Below are 18,605 nucleotides of genomic sequence, written 5' to 3' on the forward strand. Positions count from 1 at the left end.
GTAAAGGTTCTAAACCTGCAAAGAAAAGGAGCTCACAAGAGCTTCGTGGCAGAATGTAATGCACTAAAAAATATTAAGCATCGAAATCTTGTTCAGATTTTGACATGTTGTTCCAGCACAGATTATAAAGGTCAAGAATTCAAAGCTTTGATCTTTGAGTACATGAGAAATGGAAGCCTGGAGCAATGGTTGCATCCTACCACAACAAGTGTTGAGCATCCAAGAACATTGAGCCTTAAACAAAGATTAAGTATAATGATTGACGTAGCTTCTGCATTACAATATCTTCATTATGAATGTGAGCAGTTGATCATTCATTGTGATTTAAAGCCAAGCAATGTCCTTCTTGATGATGACATGATTGCTCATGTAAGTGATTTTGGTATAGCAAGACTTCTCTCAACAATCCAAGGTATTACCTCCAAACAATCAAGTACACTTGCAATAAAGGGGACTGTTGGCTATGCTCCTCCAGGTATTTTCTTCTGTTTTTCAATCGTTAAGTTGGTTTGAATTCTCAGAATTTTGTGCTATGAATATGTTATATCTTAGTATTGTGTATTGATAGTTTTGTATAATGATAGAGTATGGAGTGGGTGCTGAAGTGTCAACTTCTGGCGACATGTACAGCTTTGGAATTCTTTTGCTGGAAATGCTTACTGGGAGAAGACCTACTGATGAAATGTTTGAAGATGGTCAAAATATTTGTAACTTTGTTGCAATTTCATTTCCCAGTAAACTTTTTCAAATTTTGGATCAGCGACTTATTCCAACTGAGGAAAATGATTGGAATCTTAATCCAAATGTTGAAAAGTGCTTAGTTTCACTTTTTAAAATTGGACTTGCCTGTGCTGTGGAATCACCAAAGGAAAGAATGGATGTGGTTGATGTCAGCAGGGAGCTTCATCGAATTCAAAATGCCTTTTTTGGTGAGTTATTTTCTTTTTTTTGGAATGCTTTAATAATTATTGCACAATTACATCAAGTTTTCCTTTTTAAAAATCATAAATTAGTAAAATTGAGGATTTATATGTGTCTTATGTGTATTTGGATTTTTATTAAAAATACAAAATGGATGTTTAGATCAATGTGTTCTAACCAAAAATATAACTTCTTAGGTCCAGGCTCTGTGTTGAGAAATGATCCTTCAATCTTCTTATTGAGTGAAGGTGTTGATAATATTGAAGGTTGAGCACATCATCAAATGAATATCACTTGCTAATCATGTTTTAATACCGAAGTCACTTGGAAAATGTGGGTTTAAATCAAGTAAGTTTCCTTGTTATCGGTATATACGTTTTTGTAGTCTTAAATTTTAGTTTGTTATAGGTTACTTTTTTATTATATAATGTATATCAAGTTGTTTTGTTAACTAATTATTGTTGTCCCTGATTGATAATCCTTTTTTTCCAAAGGATGTTGAAAATCATTAAAAAAACACAGGACATTCACTACAATAGAAGAACAATTTTAGAAAAACTTGTAAAAGAAACAATGATCTTCAAAACTAAATTTGGTTCAGAAGTTAATTAAGAGTAGAAAAAAATATTAGTTAACACCTACCATGTTTGTCACGGTTACCTTTAATTGAATGTTTACAGTGAAAATGATGGAATTTTTTTAATAATTGTACTAGTTTTAAACATGTGTTTACGATGTTGGTTCGTGTGTTTATTAAAAATAATTAGAAATCGAGGAAAAAAATAATAAATATTTTTAAGTTTGTAATTAAGTTTTGAATATGGAATTAACCTTAAAAATAATTTATAGATTTAAAAGTCCAATAAGCTTAGAAAAATATAAATAGTAGCATATGCAAAGTATAAATGAAATGCATAAATATTTAGAGTTGACTCATTAACAATATAAATTAGTATTTGTTAGACTTATCTAATTAATGCATTAACAAACTCGTTTAATATGTGTTATTAGATTGGTTTAATTAGTATATGGAAGTTGAAAGGGCAGGTAATAGGTTTTTGATGATATTCCAAAATTGTTTGATTGGTTTTGATGATGTATGAAGTGGAAGAAGATAAAAATACTTAACCTTAACTGATTATTGAATTTGGTTAAAATGCTTATTGAATTTGGTTAAAATGCATGCCAGGAGATGTTTGTTCTCTATTTTAATTGATTATATTAAAATCAAAATCGATTAAAAATACAAGTATCATATTTTTGTATATAAATGGGTGTTGTCTTTATTCTATAATATGGGGATGCAATTCAGAACTTTAATTTGTGAAGTAAGAATGACTAGAAAACATTTTTGGAGAACAAAGGACCTTCATAAGTGAAAATCAAAGACAAGAAGCCTTCAAGCATGGTTGGATGTAGATGAATGGTGAATTAGTTTGGTTTTTGGTCTGAAATCTACACTTGAGGTGTTTTCTTTTCTTTCCGTTTGTTGTAAACTTGATTATTACTGTGTATAATTTTTGTTAAGGTAAGGGTTAAGGGTGAATTTGTGAAGCATCTCCTTAAAGGGTGAATTTGTAATTCTGTAATTTCTATATCTTTATAGTGTATTTTCTTTCAAACTCAAGTTGTTTGGAAGAAGACTAAATGTAACCTCATTTAAGTCAAACTAGTATAAAATCTTGTGTGTATCATGCATTTCTTTCTTTACATGTTTTTACATACTGTATTGATTAAGAAAGTTCACTGAAAACAATAACATACATTGCATTTTCTTTTAAGAAGGTAGGTGTAAAATTTTAATCCAATTCACCCCTTTCTTGGTTGAGATCTATTAATTTTAACACTTTTAACAATTGGAATCAGAACTGATTAATCGAATATTAATCAATTAAAAAAATCATGTTATGACCAATATATCTCAAACATTTGCTAAAGGGGTATCTGTAAATAGATCACCTTTGTTTGTTAGAAAATTACCCATTTTGGAAAATTAGAATGAAAAATTGTCTAGAATCAATAGACAAAGGTGTATGGGATGTTGTAATAAATGGACCTTTTCAACTCACAAAGATTGTAAACAGTATGACTCTTCCCAAAAAATGGTATCCTTCATTTGGGAGTTGTGGGAATCTTCTTCCCGAGAGTTCGGCTAAGACCAGGGAGATGGTTTTCCATTCTCTAGGTTGGTCAACTTCTGCTGAAGTTCTTGGAGCTCATGAAGGCCCGTTTACCATTGGGCATGCAAGGATTTGGGCTCACATCTTAATGTTTGTGTCGTTCATTATTTGGTTGGATTAGTATCTACATTTGGTGTTGCATTGTCACCATTAGGTTGAATTCCATCTTGTGGGAAAGTTGTGCTCGACTTTGAGTGTTGCCATAGGAATGTAACGCGGGGAAAAGTTTTACTGAGGCCACACGGTGGACGCCAAATGATCTTATCATGATCTTGAGTGTGTATCTATGGACATTTGGCAAGATCCTAATGGTGACTTGAATTCTCTTGATGATTAAAATTGAATCCTTATTTCTTAGATGGGGGAGATTCACTTGCAAAATACTCTATGATACTCGATTCAGTAAGAATATTTAAGGTTCGTAAATATGAATATAAGATACGAAAACGATACGTTGACACCGTTTTTTGACACCGTTTTTACAACGCCACATGGCGTATGTCGATTGGGCGGCTATTTAAAAAAAGAAATCAGTTTTATAAATCAAGTCAGGGGCATATTTGGAAAGCAAAGGCCATGAATTTTGATTTCGCGCCCTCTTTCATTGTTTCATTTTCACGGTTTCGTTGCTCTCGTTCTCTCATCATCACTTCTGCTGTCGCGCTTATCCTGTCTCATTTCTCAAGAGTTCTCGGTGTCTTGGGTGTTTTCGTTCTCTCATCATCAATGTCGCTGTCTCCGTCTCTTTGTCTGAGTGCTTTGTCGTTGTCGGTGTCTTGGGCGTTGTAGGTGTGCGTTGTTGAAGCCCGCCTTGTAACATTGGTGTTTTTGGTGTTGTTGGTGTGTTGTTATTTTTGGGGTACGTGGAACTGCAAACTTACTCTAACCTAATCTTCAATAGAGAAGTTTTCTTCTTTCGCAAAACCTAATCTACAATGTCATTCACTTCATATTGGTTGTTTCACAGGACTTGCGTACCACATTTGGGAATGAAATTAGGAACAAAGGCTTCACAGAGGTTGTGCTTCTTGGTCATAAGGATGGCATCATGTTCAAGGTTTTTGTTTCACATACTAGGAAACAAAGTTTGGAAAAGGTTGGAAAAAATTTTGCATCCAATATGGCTTAAAGGAAGGAGACGTGGTTGTCTTCGAGGTTGACAAACATAGCAATGATATTATAGTAGAAGTTCACATTAATGGATGTAGCTGTAATATTAACCACCCAATATCGCTGTGAAACAGAATAGTGGACTGAAATTTATGGTTTCTTGGAATGAATGAAGTATGGTGAACTAATGAAAATTGTTTCTTATCTCCATGATGAGGTGCACAAACATTATTATCCACACTAAAATCATACCAAAGCAACAAAATCACGCCTAAACCATATGATTTAAGACAAACATAGAAAAATTTAAGACCATGGTCCGCTGTGAACAAAAAACGGGCTCCCTATGTTGAACTTTGTGTCCAAATCAGAAAATCAGCTCGCGTAGTCGTTTACCAATCTATTGTAAACGATTACCAGAGCTTTTTCTGCATAAGGACCTGATTTCAGTCTTTGCACTCCACATCATAGTGTCCTGGGATACCTAAACATGAACAACCACACTAAGAACACGTCCAAAGCACTTAATGACAGCAAAACAATTCCATCTTTGCTCTGAAATGAAGATTTTGGACCATGGTTCGCTGTGAACAAAAAACGGGCTCCCAATGTTGAACTTTGTGTCCAAATCAGAAAATTAGCTCGCGTAATCGTGTACTACTCTACTGTAAAGGATTACCAGAGCTTTGTTGCTGCACTTTTTTTCAGGACCTGAACTAAGTTCTTGTACTCAAAATACATAATTCTTTCCTTTGTCCAATAATCGTTGTTTCATTCCTCCTTCAAATACAGTAATACCACATTTAGATGCCAACTTTATTCATTAACAATTCAAACAAAACCTCATTTTCCAATTACAATAACAAATACAATTCAGTTAATAAGTAATAATATGTTAATGAAGGAAACTTGCATTTTTATAACATTGAACATAACACAATTCAAATTACAAAACATTTGTTCATGTAACAATATTTCCATATTACAATGTCTTAAGAAAGCTATACAAATATCACTCATTTTTAATTCTGAGCAATCCAATGTAAGGAGTCCTAAGCGCTCTACTCTTGTAACGCCTTTGTGACCCCATCCTCACATATGTCTTCATCGGTGGACATGCCTTTTTGGGAGATGCCTCCCGGGGAGATGCCACCCAGGGAGATGCCTCTCGGGGAGATGGACAGTTCTTCACGAGGCACACTCTGTCCACCATCCTCTAGTCTTCTTCGTCTAGCTTTCTCAAATGTCAACTCTTCCTCCAACACAAGAACCCTCCTTTTAAGTTCTACAACTAGACTTTGTTACTGATGTAAAGTATGCATAAAACTCTCTCTGCGTTTTCTCTTAAGTAGCTTCTTTGTTGATGGNTTGTCATCTTTCATTTTTTGTCTTGGTTCATCCTTAAGATCATTTTTATCCTTCATTGTACCAACATCAACATCATCATTAACCTGAAATTCAACAATTCAAGTCATACTAGGAACACATATATAATAACATAAATCACTCTAACAATAAACCACATACCAGACCAGTTTCCAAAGCTCCTTTCACGAGGTTGTCTCCCAAATTTATATTCATCCAATGCAATATTCTTGGATTTTTTTCTATTGCACCTTTGGGAGGAATCAAATTCTCAAAAAACCATACCTACACAAAATTGATCATGTTAACTGTTATTTAATAACTCAATGCAAGCCACAAGACCAAAATCAATTTCAACATTTTAAATGAATAAAGATAACTTACTTGCAGCATGTAAATACAACCATCGACATAAACATCCGTTGTGGCTTTTCCTTTCTTCAGAGCATCTGAAGCTTTGTTCAAACCACGTACCAAATATCGATACACTAAACTACCCCAACAATAATTACCTAAACCATTTAAATTATCAACAATTTCAAATAATACGGGAAACACTCTTCCATTACATTGTGGAAATAATATCTCACAAATCCCAATCAATATGTACAAGTTACAAAAAGGAGAACAAGGAATTTTTTTTACTTTCTTCATCAAACATTTGTATACCAAATTCAAATCTCTTGTTTGATTGCCAATGTATTTCACACATGTACTTCTTCACATTTCTCCCTTTAAATTAATATTTTCCCCATCTAAACTCAACCCCAAACCTAAACAAAATTCCTTCTCATTCATAGGCACAAGTTTCTCTCCAATTAAAAAACCACTACTTGAATCCACCTATTTAAACACTAACTCAATCAAGATTTTCCTACCTACTTTAACATTATCACTCAAATCTAAAAAGTGCCCGCAATCACTGACCAATGCTCCTTTCTCAAACGTTTGTTCAAACTACATATGTACTTTGTTGAAACTGAGTGACGAACCGTCAACTGTATCGAGGAAAAAAACCAAAAACCAAAACTTAAAAACCTTAAATGAAAAACAACACAGAAAACCCAAACTCAAAATACGAAACGCTACCAAGGATGAACGCGCTTACCCTACTCGAAAACTCGCCATTTCTCAAAACGAACGGAGCAAGAACCAAGAGATGCAATGACAGCGACAACCACACCGACAACGACAACGAAGGCGAACAGGGTAAGGAGAAGGACCAACGAGAGTTAGATGGCGAACACAAAGGCAAGAACGAGAACGGAAGGGCGAAAACCAAGTCAAGAACGACAATGAAATGGAGAAATGGGAAGAAAGAGAATGTTAAAATCTGAAGAAACAGGGGAAGGGCAAACTTGGAATTGAAAAATTCAAATCTCTTCCTGATTAATGACGTCAGATTTTTAATTTTTTTTTTAAAAAAATAAAACGTCCAATCGTATGCCGACACGTGACGTTGTTGAAGTAGTGTCAAAAAGTTATTGTCAAAATATCGGAATCCTATAAGATATTGAATCAATATTAAGTGAGTATTCCTTAAAAATATACATTTTCATTAAAAAATAATATAAACTCAATATATTAGTACAAGATACATTTTCCGTAAAAAAAATATATCAACACAATTATAATATACATTTTCAATATATAAAAAAAAAGAATATATATATATATATATATATATATATATATATATATATATATATAATCGTATTGTGAAATGTTATTTTAACTTTTTGGAAGAAAACAAAGCACAATATACATTTTTAGCAAAAACATATATAAGTATAATTACAATATACAATTACAGTAAAAAGGATATAAACGCAGTTACAAAATCTTAGAGCATTGTTATGATTCTAACTTTCCTGGAAGAAATAAAAGAGAAATTTACATTTTCAGTAAAAAGGTGATATAAACACACTTTCAATGTACATCTTCAGTAAAAAAAAGATAAATGCAATTAGAAAATTTTGAGTATGTGATTCTAGCTTCCTGAAAGAAAACAAATAACAACAAAGACAATGATAAACACAATTACAAAATCTTAAAACATTGTAAGTGCCTGAAATTAAGTATCATTGGATCAATTTGAATAAGAAAATATATACTTATGCAATGCAAATAGAAAATTCATCGTTCAACCATCTTTAAGGAGGACATCATTGAACACATAAATACTGCAAAATGGAATATACTAAAGTAAAGTAATAAGAAGAACATAAATCAAGTTTAAAGAGTTTTGAAACAGTAATATGCAAAAATGTAAATTCTAAGGCTATAAAAGGTCAACAAATTTGAAATTTAAAATCGGTTTTAATCAATGTCAATATATATCATATATGTGAAATTCTAGTTTTGATCGGTAAACAAATACTTGTCATAGTCTAATAGGTTTTCCGCTAAAATATTAATTCGGAGTCTTCTACACTATACGTCTTTTTTTTCACAATAAATACATTAAATAGGGTAGTTCAAACAAAGGATAGAAATATTCTATTTAAAATGCTTTGTTTTCCTAATTTTATTTATTTTTAGATATTATTTGTATCTTTATTCTCACATAATTTCCCAAATTCCATAAAACATTTTCTCTTGTCATATAAGACAAAATTAGAATCTTAAATATATAAAAAAAAAGTAAATAGGAGAAAAAATAAGAAATATGTAAAACTGGGATGAAAAATATTATTTTGGGCTTAGATGGGTTCGAAATTAAATAAAGAAATAATAATAAAATTAATTGCGTTAAACAATATTACACTAATAACCGCTAAATCAAATCTTAATAAGCTATTAAGACATATAGATGATATTAACCAAACTTAGATCATATAAATTAATTACACATTTATTATTTTCACTAGCACACCGCTTGGTGTGTGGAATTTTCTTCTTGCAGGGACACTCATTAAGACATTTGTACGACACTCTTCAATGGTGGTATGACATACGGCAAAAGTCCAAAATGTGACTAACACTCTTCGAAGTTATTAAACAAAAACCAAACAGTTATATATACGATGTGCTCATCAACTTCACCGGAGAAGACATCCACAGATTATTTGTTTCTCATCTCAATTCTGTTCTCTCTACTGTTGGTCTCACCACTTTCCTTCATCACCACAACGCAGTAAAGTCAACTCACATCCAAGAACCTATTCTCAGCCACTGTCGTGTAGCAATTGTTGTTTTCACCCAAACCTATTCTCAATCTGCTTGGTGTCTTCATCAGCTTCAACAAATCATCAACTGGCACGAAACTTATTTCCAACATGTTCTGCCAATATATTATGAAATCCAGCCATCTGATGTACGTCTTCAAAAAGGTGACTTTGGAAAAGCCTTGGAGGAAACGGCACAACAAACATTTTCAGGACAAGAACTGGAGCATGGCATGTCCAGGTGGAGCCATGCACTCACCAAAGCTGCAAATTTCTTTGGATGGGATGAGAGCAATTACAGGTACATCACTCACTCATTCAACCATCTTCTAAGCCTCGGATTTCATTTTGTTACTACATGACTACTTCTATTATTGCTCTTGAACTTGAAGGAGTGATGCTGAACTAGTGGAGAAAATTGTTAAGAGCGTTGTTAATTTACCAGTCTTGTCTGCTACTAAATTTCCTGTTGGATTACAATCACACGTGGAAAATCTGATTCGAACTATCAAAAATAAATCCACGGAAGTTTGTATGATATGGATACATGGAGATGAAGGATCTGGTAAAACGACTCTTGCCAAAGCGATCTACAATCAAATTCATTGGACGTTCAAGGACAAAAGTTTCATTGAAAATATTTCACGTGTTAGCGGAATAAGAGGGCTTCTTCGTTTACAAGAACAACTTCTTTTAGATGTCCTAAAACAAAAAGTGGAGATTCCTAGCGTTGATGTGGGAAGAACTATGATTCGGGAAAGACTTCTAGGAAAAAGGGTTCTCATTGTACTTGACGATCTTTTCTACTCTAATTTATTCGACCTAAGGGATTGTACTAAATGGTTAGTTGAAGGAACTGTTATAATTGTTACATCAACATATGGAATAGGGCTGAGAGATCAAGCTAATTCTGTCTTTCGGGTAGAGCGAATGAACGAAGAGGAGTCCCTTGAGCTTGTTAGTTGGCATGCATTTAGAGAAGCAAAACCAAAAGAAGAATACAAAGACCTTGCAAGAAAAGTAGTTAGTTATTGTGAAGGACTACCACTAGCTCTTGAAGTCGTTGGAAGTAGTTTATTTGAAAAGACGAAAGAAGAATGGAACAATGTATTGTTTGCGATAGATGGCTTGCGTCCTGATCCAGAGATAATAAAAGTAAGCATCGAAGGTTCACTGAATGAAATGGAAAAAGATATATTCCTTGATATATGTTGTTTCTTTGTTGGTAAGAACAGAGCCTATGTTAGGAAGATCCTAAATGGCTGTGGGGTAGACGCTGATATTGCAATAAGAGTTCTCATCCAGCATAACCTCATCAAAATTAACAAGAACAACAAATTTGGAATGCATCCTTTGCTACAAGAAATCGGATTAAGAATTATTCGTGAAAATTATGGAAAGGATCTTGGGAACAGGCGACTGTGGTTTGATAAGGATACAAAATATGTAAGAACATTCTTTACATGTATTTGAAACTTCTTTTGAAAGCGTTTTTATTTGGAATTTTCATCACAGGGGACAGAAGCCCTGCAGTGGTTGCCTGTCAATGCCTTCGTTAATGTACAACAGACTGTAAATTCTGAGTACCTTCTCAAGAAACTAAGATGGATCAGTTGGCATGGGCTTTCTTCAGAACGTCTACCTAACAACTTTTATGAGCATGATGCAATAGCTATTGATTTAAAACGCAGTCTTCTTCGATTTCTCTGGAAAACACCCCAGGTTTTATTACCACCCACTTCTCCTTAAAATACAACTTAATTCAAATAAATTAGTAGCTTGCTATTGCTTCATTTTTANTTTGTACTCTAATATGTCTAAAATGAAAAACTATCTTGGTACAGGTTATGACATCNCTAAAAGTCCTTAACCTCAGTCACTCCAAGCATTTAACTACAACCCCTGACTTTACCGGATTACCAAGTCTTGAACATCTCATTTTGAAATATTGTTCGAGATTGAGCAAAGTACACCAATCTATTGGATCACTCAACAGTCTTATACTCCTAAATGTGAAATACTGTACAAGTCTATACAATCTTCCAACAGAGATATATGAGTTGAAATCTTTAAGAACCTTCATTCTCTCTGGTTGTTCCAAGATTGACATAATGGATAAAGATATAGCAAAGTTGGAATCCTTGATAACTCTAATTGCTGAAAATACAGCTGTGAAAGAAGCGCCCTTTTCAATTGTAAGCTCAAAAAGAATTGGATATATATCCCCTACGTGGATTTGAGGGATTATCTCATAATCTTTTTCCTACTATCATTCGGTCTTGGATGTCCCTAATAATGAATCCAATCTCTTATATTCATTCGTTTTGCATGGATACGGAGGATAATACGATTGATATTGCACCCTTGCTTAGCACCCTTACAAATATTCGAAGTGTTTTGGTAGCATGTGACACCGAATTTGAATTATCTAAGCAAGTGAAAAATCTTTTGGTTGAATATTTCGCGAATATTACAGAATCAGGAATTTCAAAGCAGCACTTGAGGTGTTCTTTGATTGGTGTTGGAGCATACCATCAATTCTTCAATGCTGTCAGCGATAACATATCTGAGGTTCTTTTCTAGCTTTCTTTGTTTCTTACCGTCACTATATCATTTTAGTTATTAATCAAGAGAACATAAAATAATCCTAATGAAATATATGAGTCAAACTACAGTAATCAATTTTAGGACTTGTTATGATCTGGATCTTGAATTTGGACTTAGGGACAAAAAGGAAGATCTAAAGGTAGTATTTGTATTGTTTCTTTTGTTTGAAAAAAGTTTTCTTGCTTTTGAGATGCGAGATCCATCTCAAAAAAGTCTCTAATGCTAAGGGTGTTAGGATATTTTAGAATAAAGTAATTATTACTAGTTGTTTTTATAGACTGTAAATCTATATTTCTATTAAGACAGTACTTACCTGGAAAGTATGATAAATAGTAAAATAATAATTAACCTATCAATCTATGAATATTTAATTATAATATATAAATATGATCCAAATAAATGTAAGTTGAGTGTTCTACAATAAAGAGATTTAAAAGATTTTATTGAGGTCTTTAATATCACTATTAGAGCGGGTAAGAACAATATGCTCAATTCCTGTTACCATAGAATCTCGTCTAGAAGTTTCTGATTTTGGTAATCAAGTGATTTTGCTTTTATTTCTATACTTTCTTACTTTATTTTACTCGCTTCAGGATTGTTATATTTCCAATCGTGGAAGAAATATACTAAAAGAGACAAAAACATAAATGCTTTGTAAATCACTAACGACGTAACGATGATACAGAACAAAAGTATTAATGAGATTTGTTTAGATTAATTAGCATGGGTATGTTTTGATTATGTACTGCATTGTTGTTTGTTTGAATACAAATGCCCACTTTGTAATTATTAACGTTAAAATAATGATTATAGAAGACATTTTGAATAGATAAATTAGATAAATGACCAAACCTTTTATGTTATGGTGCAGCTATTGAGAAGTAGTGAATCTGGTGATGTTTGTCTCCAAGCTGTCAATGATCCTTATTGTATGGCCCATATGGGTGAGGGACAATCTGTTTCTTTCACTGTGCCTGAAGATGGTGATCTGAAAGGAATGATTTTGTGTGTTGTTTATTTATCAACTCCTAACATCATTGAACCTCAATTTACTACTGTCGTAATCGTTAATTACACAAAGTGTAGATTCCAGATACACAACCATGGTACAGTAATTTCCTTTAAAGATGAAGATTGGCATGGCATAATGTCAAATTTAGAATGTGGAGACAATGTGGAGATATTTGTGAACTTTGGTAATGGATTGGTGGTCAAGAACACAACGGTGTATCTGATATGGGGTGAAGCAGAGAACATGGAAAAAGTGTCTGAGCCAAAAAAACAGTCTCTCATTAGATTCATAAAGAAAGTTGTAATGTGACTTCTGATAAGTCATTTATGTTTTTTTGAGAACAGCATTATCATTTAGTGATAGAAATAAATAATCATATTGTCACATCAAGAATCATCACTAATTTCTCTTAAAAGAAAAAAAGGATATGCTTTATGAAATAAAGGCAGCTGTTGACACATATATGAGACAACATTTTGACACATATGTTGACACAAAATAATGGAATTTTTATTCGAATAAGAATAATTTATTCACTCTTAAAAAAATTAAGTCAAGAATTCGGGTAGAATCATACAAATTTTCATTGAAGTGTTTCAGATATGGTAAATAACAAAAAAAATAAAAAATAATGTAATTTTCTTTAAACAAGGTAACAATTTTCTTTAAAAATAAGAATATAGATTAATAACATCAAACTCTCAAAACAATAAAAATAAAAAATAAAATAAAACTATATATTTCAAGTGTGATTTTATGATAAATGCATATGACGACGTATTCTTTTTAGTCCAATTATTTTTTTAAACTTGTGGTATTGTTTCTTTAGTGTGCTTTTAAAATAATTAAATTGTAATATATTAAAAAATTACTGATATGTTTTAAAATATAAATTAGTGCAAAAACGTTTTTTAACGTCACATGGTAGACGTCGGTTACGGGCATTTGCGACGCATATTGATGACCGGTGGCAATTCCGTAAATAAGTTGGCAATATAGGCGTAGGTTAGGTCCATCTTCTACGTCTATAGAATTTTAGAAGGCCCTTCAAACCTGACGTCTATATTTCTAACCGCTAGGTAAAAAGTCATTTCCATCAGCCTTATAGACGTCGGTTCGTTTGGGACACCGACGTCGAAATGGCAGAAATTAATGTTGCTCACCTACTTATCAGACATATAGACGTCAGTCCCCTTCTAACTGACGCCTATAAGTTTGTCAAGCAGGTGAATAGTCACTGTTTTCAGCCTTATAGGAGTCGAAGCCCACCACATTGAAGGGGCCCCGACGTCTACATGGCGAAAATTAATGCTCCCCACCAACCTGTCAGACATATAGACGTCGGTCTCGTTGTAACTGACGCCTATATGTCTACCGGACAGGTGAATAGTTACTTTTTTTGAGAGCTCCTGTTGTAGCTGTCAGTGTTCACAGCTCCTGTTGTAATATTGAGAGATTCCATTTCTGGTCTCACGGCTTCGAACTCCTTTTCATCCTCTTCCATTTGTAACAATAAATACTGTCTGTTGGGACACTTATGATTGAAAGAAAATTTCTCATCACAAAAATAACAAAGACCCTTCTCTCGTCGTAGTTGCATTTTCGTAGGACTGATTTTCTTCACATTGGAATTTCGAAAATTAGGTCCTGAAGGGGTGGGTAATAATGGAGGTAGAGGCTGGGAAGTGTAAGGAGGTTTCGGAGGGGTTCTGAGAGCATTATTCTGATTAGAATTGAAGGTGATGTTGGAATATCTATGGCCCTGTGGTGGAGTTCGAGCAATAGCAACAGGGGCATATTTTTCCTCAAATAATTTAGCCAGTGACACAGCTCTCAATAAATTGGTAGGACTCTGAGCTACCACATCTCGTCTAATATCTTTGTTCAATCCACTTAAAAAGCAATTTAAAAGAACTTCAGAAGTTAACCCATCAGAGCGATTGGCTAAACTCATGAATTTCAAATAATAATCAGCAACTGTACCAGTTTGTGTCAATTTGAACAACTCAGCCATAGGGTTATCAAACGGGGAAGGACCAAATTGTGATTCCAAAGCATAAATTCCAAGACTGGAAGACATTCTCCTTTTGCAACATCTGAAACCATGGAATGACATCCTTCTCAAAATGCATCGCATCTATTTCCACCCTCTCCAAATCTGGAGTATTGTGGTAATTGAAGAATTTTTCTACCTTAAAGATCCATTATAACACAGGCGTTTGACCATCGAAGTGAGGAAAACCCAGCGATATGTCGCAAACAGGCATCGCTACAGGGAACACCCCTGAATTTGCAAACTGTGATCCATTCTTTGAGCTCGTATCACCAACGTGCTGAGTTTGAATCTTGATTAAATGATCAATGGCTATCTGGATTTGATTCATGCGCTGCTCTGTTTTGTCAATCAGTTCTTGATTCAACTTATCTCTATCATTTTGCTTTTCCATCCAGCTCACCAACGAAGTAACCTATGTCTGTAAATCCTTTAAACGTGTGTTCTCAGTCATTGGAGTCAACGAAAGCACCAATGTAACAGTAATGAAACAATACTATGATAGGAAAATTTAGAAGGGAATGAATCTTATTAATAGGAATAAGTGTCTATGTCATCCACACTATAACAAGAAGTTCCAGGATTCTGTAAAAGAAAAAAATAACAAATAGAATCCCAAAAACACTAGTTGCTGCATAAACAGAGCATCATCCTACATAGCAAAAAGGGATAAGGTCAGAGAGCATAAAGAGTAGTGAGGAAATTTCTGGAAGAGAGAGAATACAGAGAGAAACTTGCCACATTCCACACACGCCTCCTCACTAACGCATGAATCCTTTTATAAGGGAATTTTCCTTATGCATCCTAGTGTTGCGTCTGCTTTCCACTTTATGTTGATCAAGCTCCACGTGTCCCTGATCAAGCTCCACGTGTCCTTCATTCCTAACAGCCTGTGCCTCACTCCCATCATGCTTTAGCTCACGTGTTACAGTTAAGGTTCAGTTACTCTTCTAAAAGTAAAAAACTAGAAAAAGGTAAAAAAGGGTAAAAAAGTTAAAGAGAAAGATTATTTCTGTAAATAAAAAAAAAATGTAGAAAATTGGGGGAGGTGGAGGAAGAAAATGGGGAGGTGGAGGAAACAACCCCCGGAAAAATTTCTTAAAAACCAACATCAGCTCCAGCCGTCTCTAATTTATAAGATATACCCATAAAAAGCCAGTGTTCATATCGCAATATTATAATGGAAAAATGTGTTTTTTATTGACCAAGAGATCATTGGGAGAAAATTTCTCTACAACACTTCTAAGAAAGAAAATCAAGATTAACTTTAGTTTATGATATTGAGTTGATTTTCTTCCTCAATATTTCTTACGACAGAAAACTAAAAAAAATATTTTGTTTTATAAACTACAATTATCTTATGCATAAGTTGATTTATAAAAAAACTTATATAATTAACTTAATACATATATTTTGGTTCTTATTTTTGTTAATTTTATTCAAAGTCATCTTAAGTTCTTTTACATTTAAAATGGTTTTTTAATTTGTAAAATTTATTCATTTGCATCGTTTTCGCTTAAATAGCTAACTTTGTAATGTCATCTCAACCAATATTAAATGAATGATGAGTTTTGAATATAGGTGACAAGGGCAACGGTATGAGGTAGTGCAAAAGTCCAACAAAAATTTGATAAAAATTCAAATGTGATGATGTATGTGTTAACATTGTATTTAGCAATTTATGAATTCTCCTTCTCTGTCTTGCAGTATTAGTTTCTCTTTCTAACTATTCATCACCTCTTATCAATTCCTTTCCATGGATAACGCCTTCTCATCCTACAAACTCCCACGGAAGTATGATGTGCTCATCAACTTCACTGGAGAAGACATCAACAGAAAATTTGTTTCTCATCTCAATTATGCCTTCTCTACTGTTGGTCTCACCACTTTCCTTCATCACCCCAATGCAGTGAAGTCAACTCACATTCAAGAACCTGTTCTCAGCCACTGTCGTGTAGTAATTGTTGTTTTCACCCAAACCTATTCTCAATCTGCTTGGTGTCTTGATCAGCTTCAACAAATCATCAAATGGCACGAAACTTATTGCCGACATGTTCTGCCCGTATATTATGAAATCCAGCCATCTGATGTACGTCTTCAGAAGGGTAACTTTGGAAAAGCCTTGAAGGCAACTGCACAACAAACATTTTCAGGTCAAGAACTGAAGCATGGCATGTCTAGGTGGAGCCAAGCAATCACCAAAGCTGCAAATCTCTTCGGATGGGATGAAAGCAATCACAGGTACATCACTCACTCAATCAACAATCTTTTAAGCCTCCGGTTTCATTTTGTTAATACATGACTTCTTTTATCATTGCTCTTGAACTTCAAGGAGTGATGCTGAATTAGTGGAGAAAATTGTTAAGAGCGTTGTTAATTTGCCAGCCTTGTCTGTTACTAAATTTCCAGTTGGATTACAATCCCACTTGGAAGATCTGTTTCGAACTATCAAAAATAAATCCACGGAATTTTGTATGATCGAGATATGTGGAGAGGAAGGATCTGGTAAAACAACTCTTGCCAAAGCGATCTACAATCAAATTCATTGGACGTTCAAGGAGAAAAGTTTCATTGAAAATATTTCACAAGTTACCGGAACAAGAGGGTATATTCGTTTACTAGAACAACTTCTTTTAGATGTCCTAAAACAAAAGGTGGAGATTCCTAGCGTTGATGTGGGAAATAAAATGATTCGGGAACGACTTTATGGAAAAAGGCTACTCATTGTACTTGATAATGTGCTTCACAGCTATGAACTTTTAGAAGTATGGACATATAATCATTATAGGTTCAGCAAAGGAACTGTAATAATAATTACAACAAGCGATGAAAACCTACTGATGGGCCAGCCGACATATTCTATGTTTCGGATAGAGCGAATGAACGCAGAGGAGTCCCTTGAGCTTTTTAGTTGGCACGCATTTAGAGAACCAAAACCAAAGGAAGAATACGAAGACCTTGCAAGAAGAGTAGTTAGTTATTGTGGAGGACTACCACTAGTTCTTGAAATCATTGGAAGTAGTTTATTTGAAAGGACGGAAGAAGAATGGCATCGTGTACTGTTTGCGATAGATGGCAGGCATCGTGTTTCAGAGATAATAAAAGTAAGCATCGAAGGTTCACTCAATGAAATGGAAAAATATATATTCGTTGATGTATGTTGTTTGTTTGTCGGTAAGAGCAGAGCCTATGTTAGGAAGATCCTAAAGGGCTGTGGAGTAGATGCTGATATTGCAATAAGAGTTCTCATCCAGCGTAACCTCATCAAAATTGACAACAACAAAAAATTTCGAGTGCATCCTTTGCTACAAAATATCGGAGGACAAATTATTCATGAAAAAGTAGTAGGAGATTTTGAGAAGAACAGGCCACCGTCAAAATATGTAAGAACATTCTTTACATGTGGTTTGAAACTTCTTTTAAAAGCGTTTTCTTTCAGCTGTGCAGTACAACTTTTTTTTTTTTATTTGCTTTTTTCATCACAGGAGACAGAAGCCCTGCAGTGGTTGCCTGCGAAACTGCTCGCTGCCATCGAAAGTGTGCAGCCGACTTTAAATTCTCAGTACCTTTTTAAGAAACTAAGATGGATCAGTTCGTATGGGCTTTCTTCAGAATGTCTGCCTAACAACTTCTATTGGGATGATGCAACAGTGATTGATTTGAAACGAAGTCTTCTTCAATTTCTCTGGAAAACACCCCAGGTTTTATTACCAGCCACTTCTCTTTAAAACACAACTTAATTAAAATAAATTGGTAACTTGCTATTATTTCATTTTTTATTTCTACTCTAATATTTCTAAAATGAAAAACTATTTTGGAGCAGGTTTTGAGATCGCTAAAAGTCCTTAACCTCAGTCACTCCACGGATTTAACTACAACCCCTGACTTTACCGGATTACCAAGTCTTGAACACCTCATTTTGAAATATTGTTCTAGATTGCGCAAACTACACCAATCTATTGGATCACTCAACAGTCTTATCCTACTAAATTTGAAATTCTGTACAAGTCTAAACAATCTTCCAACAGAGATATATGAGTTGAAATCTTTAAGAACCTTCATTCTCTCTGGTTGTTCCAAGATTCACATAATGGATAAAGATATAGCAAAGTTGGAATCCTTGATAACTCTAATTGCTGATACACCTGTCAAACATGTGCCTTTTTCAATTGTAAGCTCAAAAGGCATTG

The 18,605-nt window shown here is 34.0% G+C and overlaps 2 protein-coding genes and 1 pseudogene across 2 annotated transcripts in view; all 3 read left to right on the plus strand.

Moving 5' to 3' along the window:
- The window catches only part of LOC106773399, a 3,585-nt pseudogene extending 2,209 nt beyond the window's left edge, over window positions 1-1,376 (plus strand).
- Window positions 1,377-6,670: 5,294 nt separating this feature from the next.
- LOC106773400 (TMV resistance protein N-like) lies at window positions 6,671-12,658 on the plus strand. The gene is made up of 6 exons (XM_022785923.1): window positions 6,671-6,827; window positions 8,570-9,044; window positions 9,136-10,189; window positions 10,259-10,465; window positions 10,588-11,314; window positions 12,222-12,658. Exons 1-5 carry the CDS (start codon window positions 6,671-6,673, stop codon window positions 10,981-10,983), a joined length of 2,289 nt encoding a protein of 762 aa, XP_022641644.1. The 3' UTR covers window positions 10,984-11,314; window positions 12,222-12,658.
- Window positions 12,659-16,111: 3,453 nt separating this feature from the next.
- LOC111242487 (TMV resistance protein N-like) overlaps window positions 16,112-18,605 on the plus strand; it is a 4,468-nt gene continuing 1,974 nt past the window's right edge. The window contains exons 1-4 of the mRNA XM_022785924.1: window positions 16,112-16,656; window positions 16,748-17,798; window positions 17,901-18,116; window positions 18,239-18,586. Of these exons, the coding sequence (XP_022641645.1) occupies window positions 16,172-16,656; window positions 16,748-17,798; window positions 17,901-18,116; window positions 18,239-18,586 (2,100 nt within the window). The 5' untranslated portion in view covers window positions 16,112-16,171. The remainder of the gene's footprint in view (window positions 16,657-16,747; window positions 17,799-17,900; window positions 18,117-18,238; window positions 18,587-18,605) is intronic.

This window comes from Vigna radiata, chromosome 9 (genome assembly GCF_000741045.1).
Source record: "Vigna radiata var. radiata cultivar VC1973A chromosome 9, Vradiata_ver6, whole genome shotgun sequence".
NCBI classification, from domain to species: Eukaryota; Viridiplantae; Streptophyta; class Magnoliopsida; order Fabales; family Fabaceae; genus Vigna; species Vigna radiata.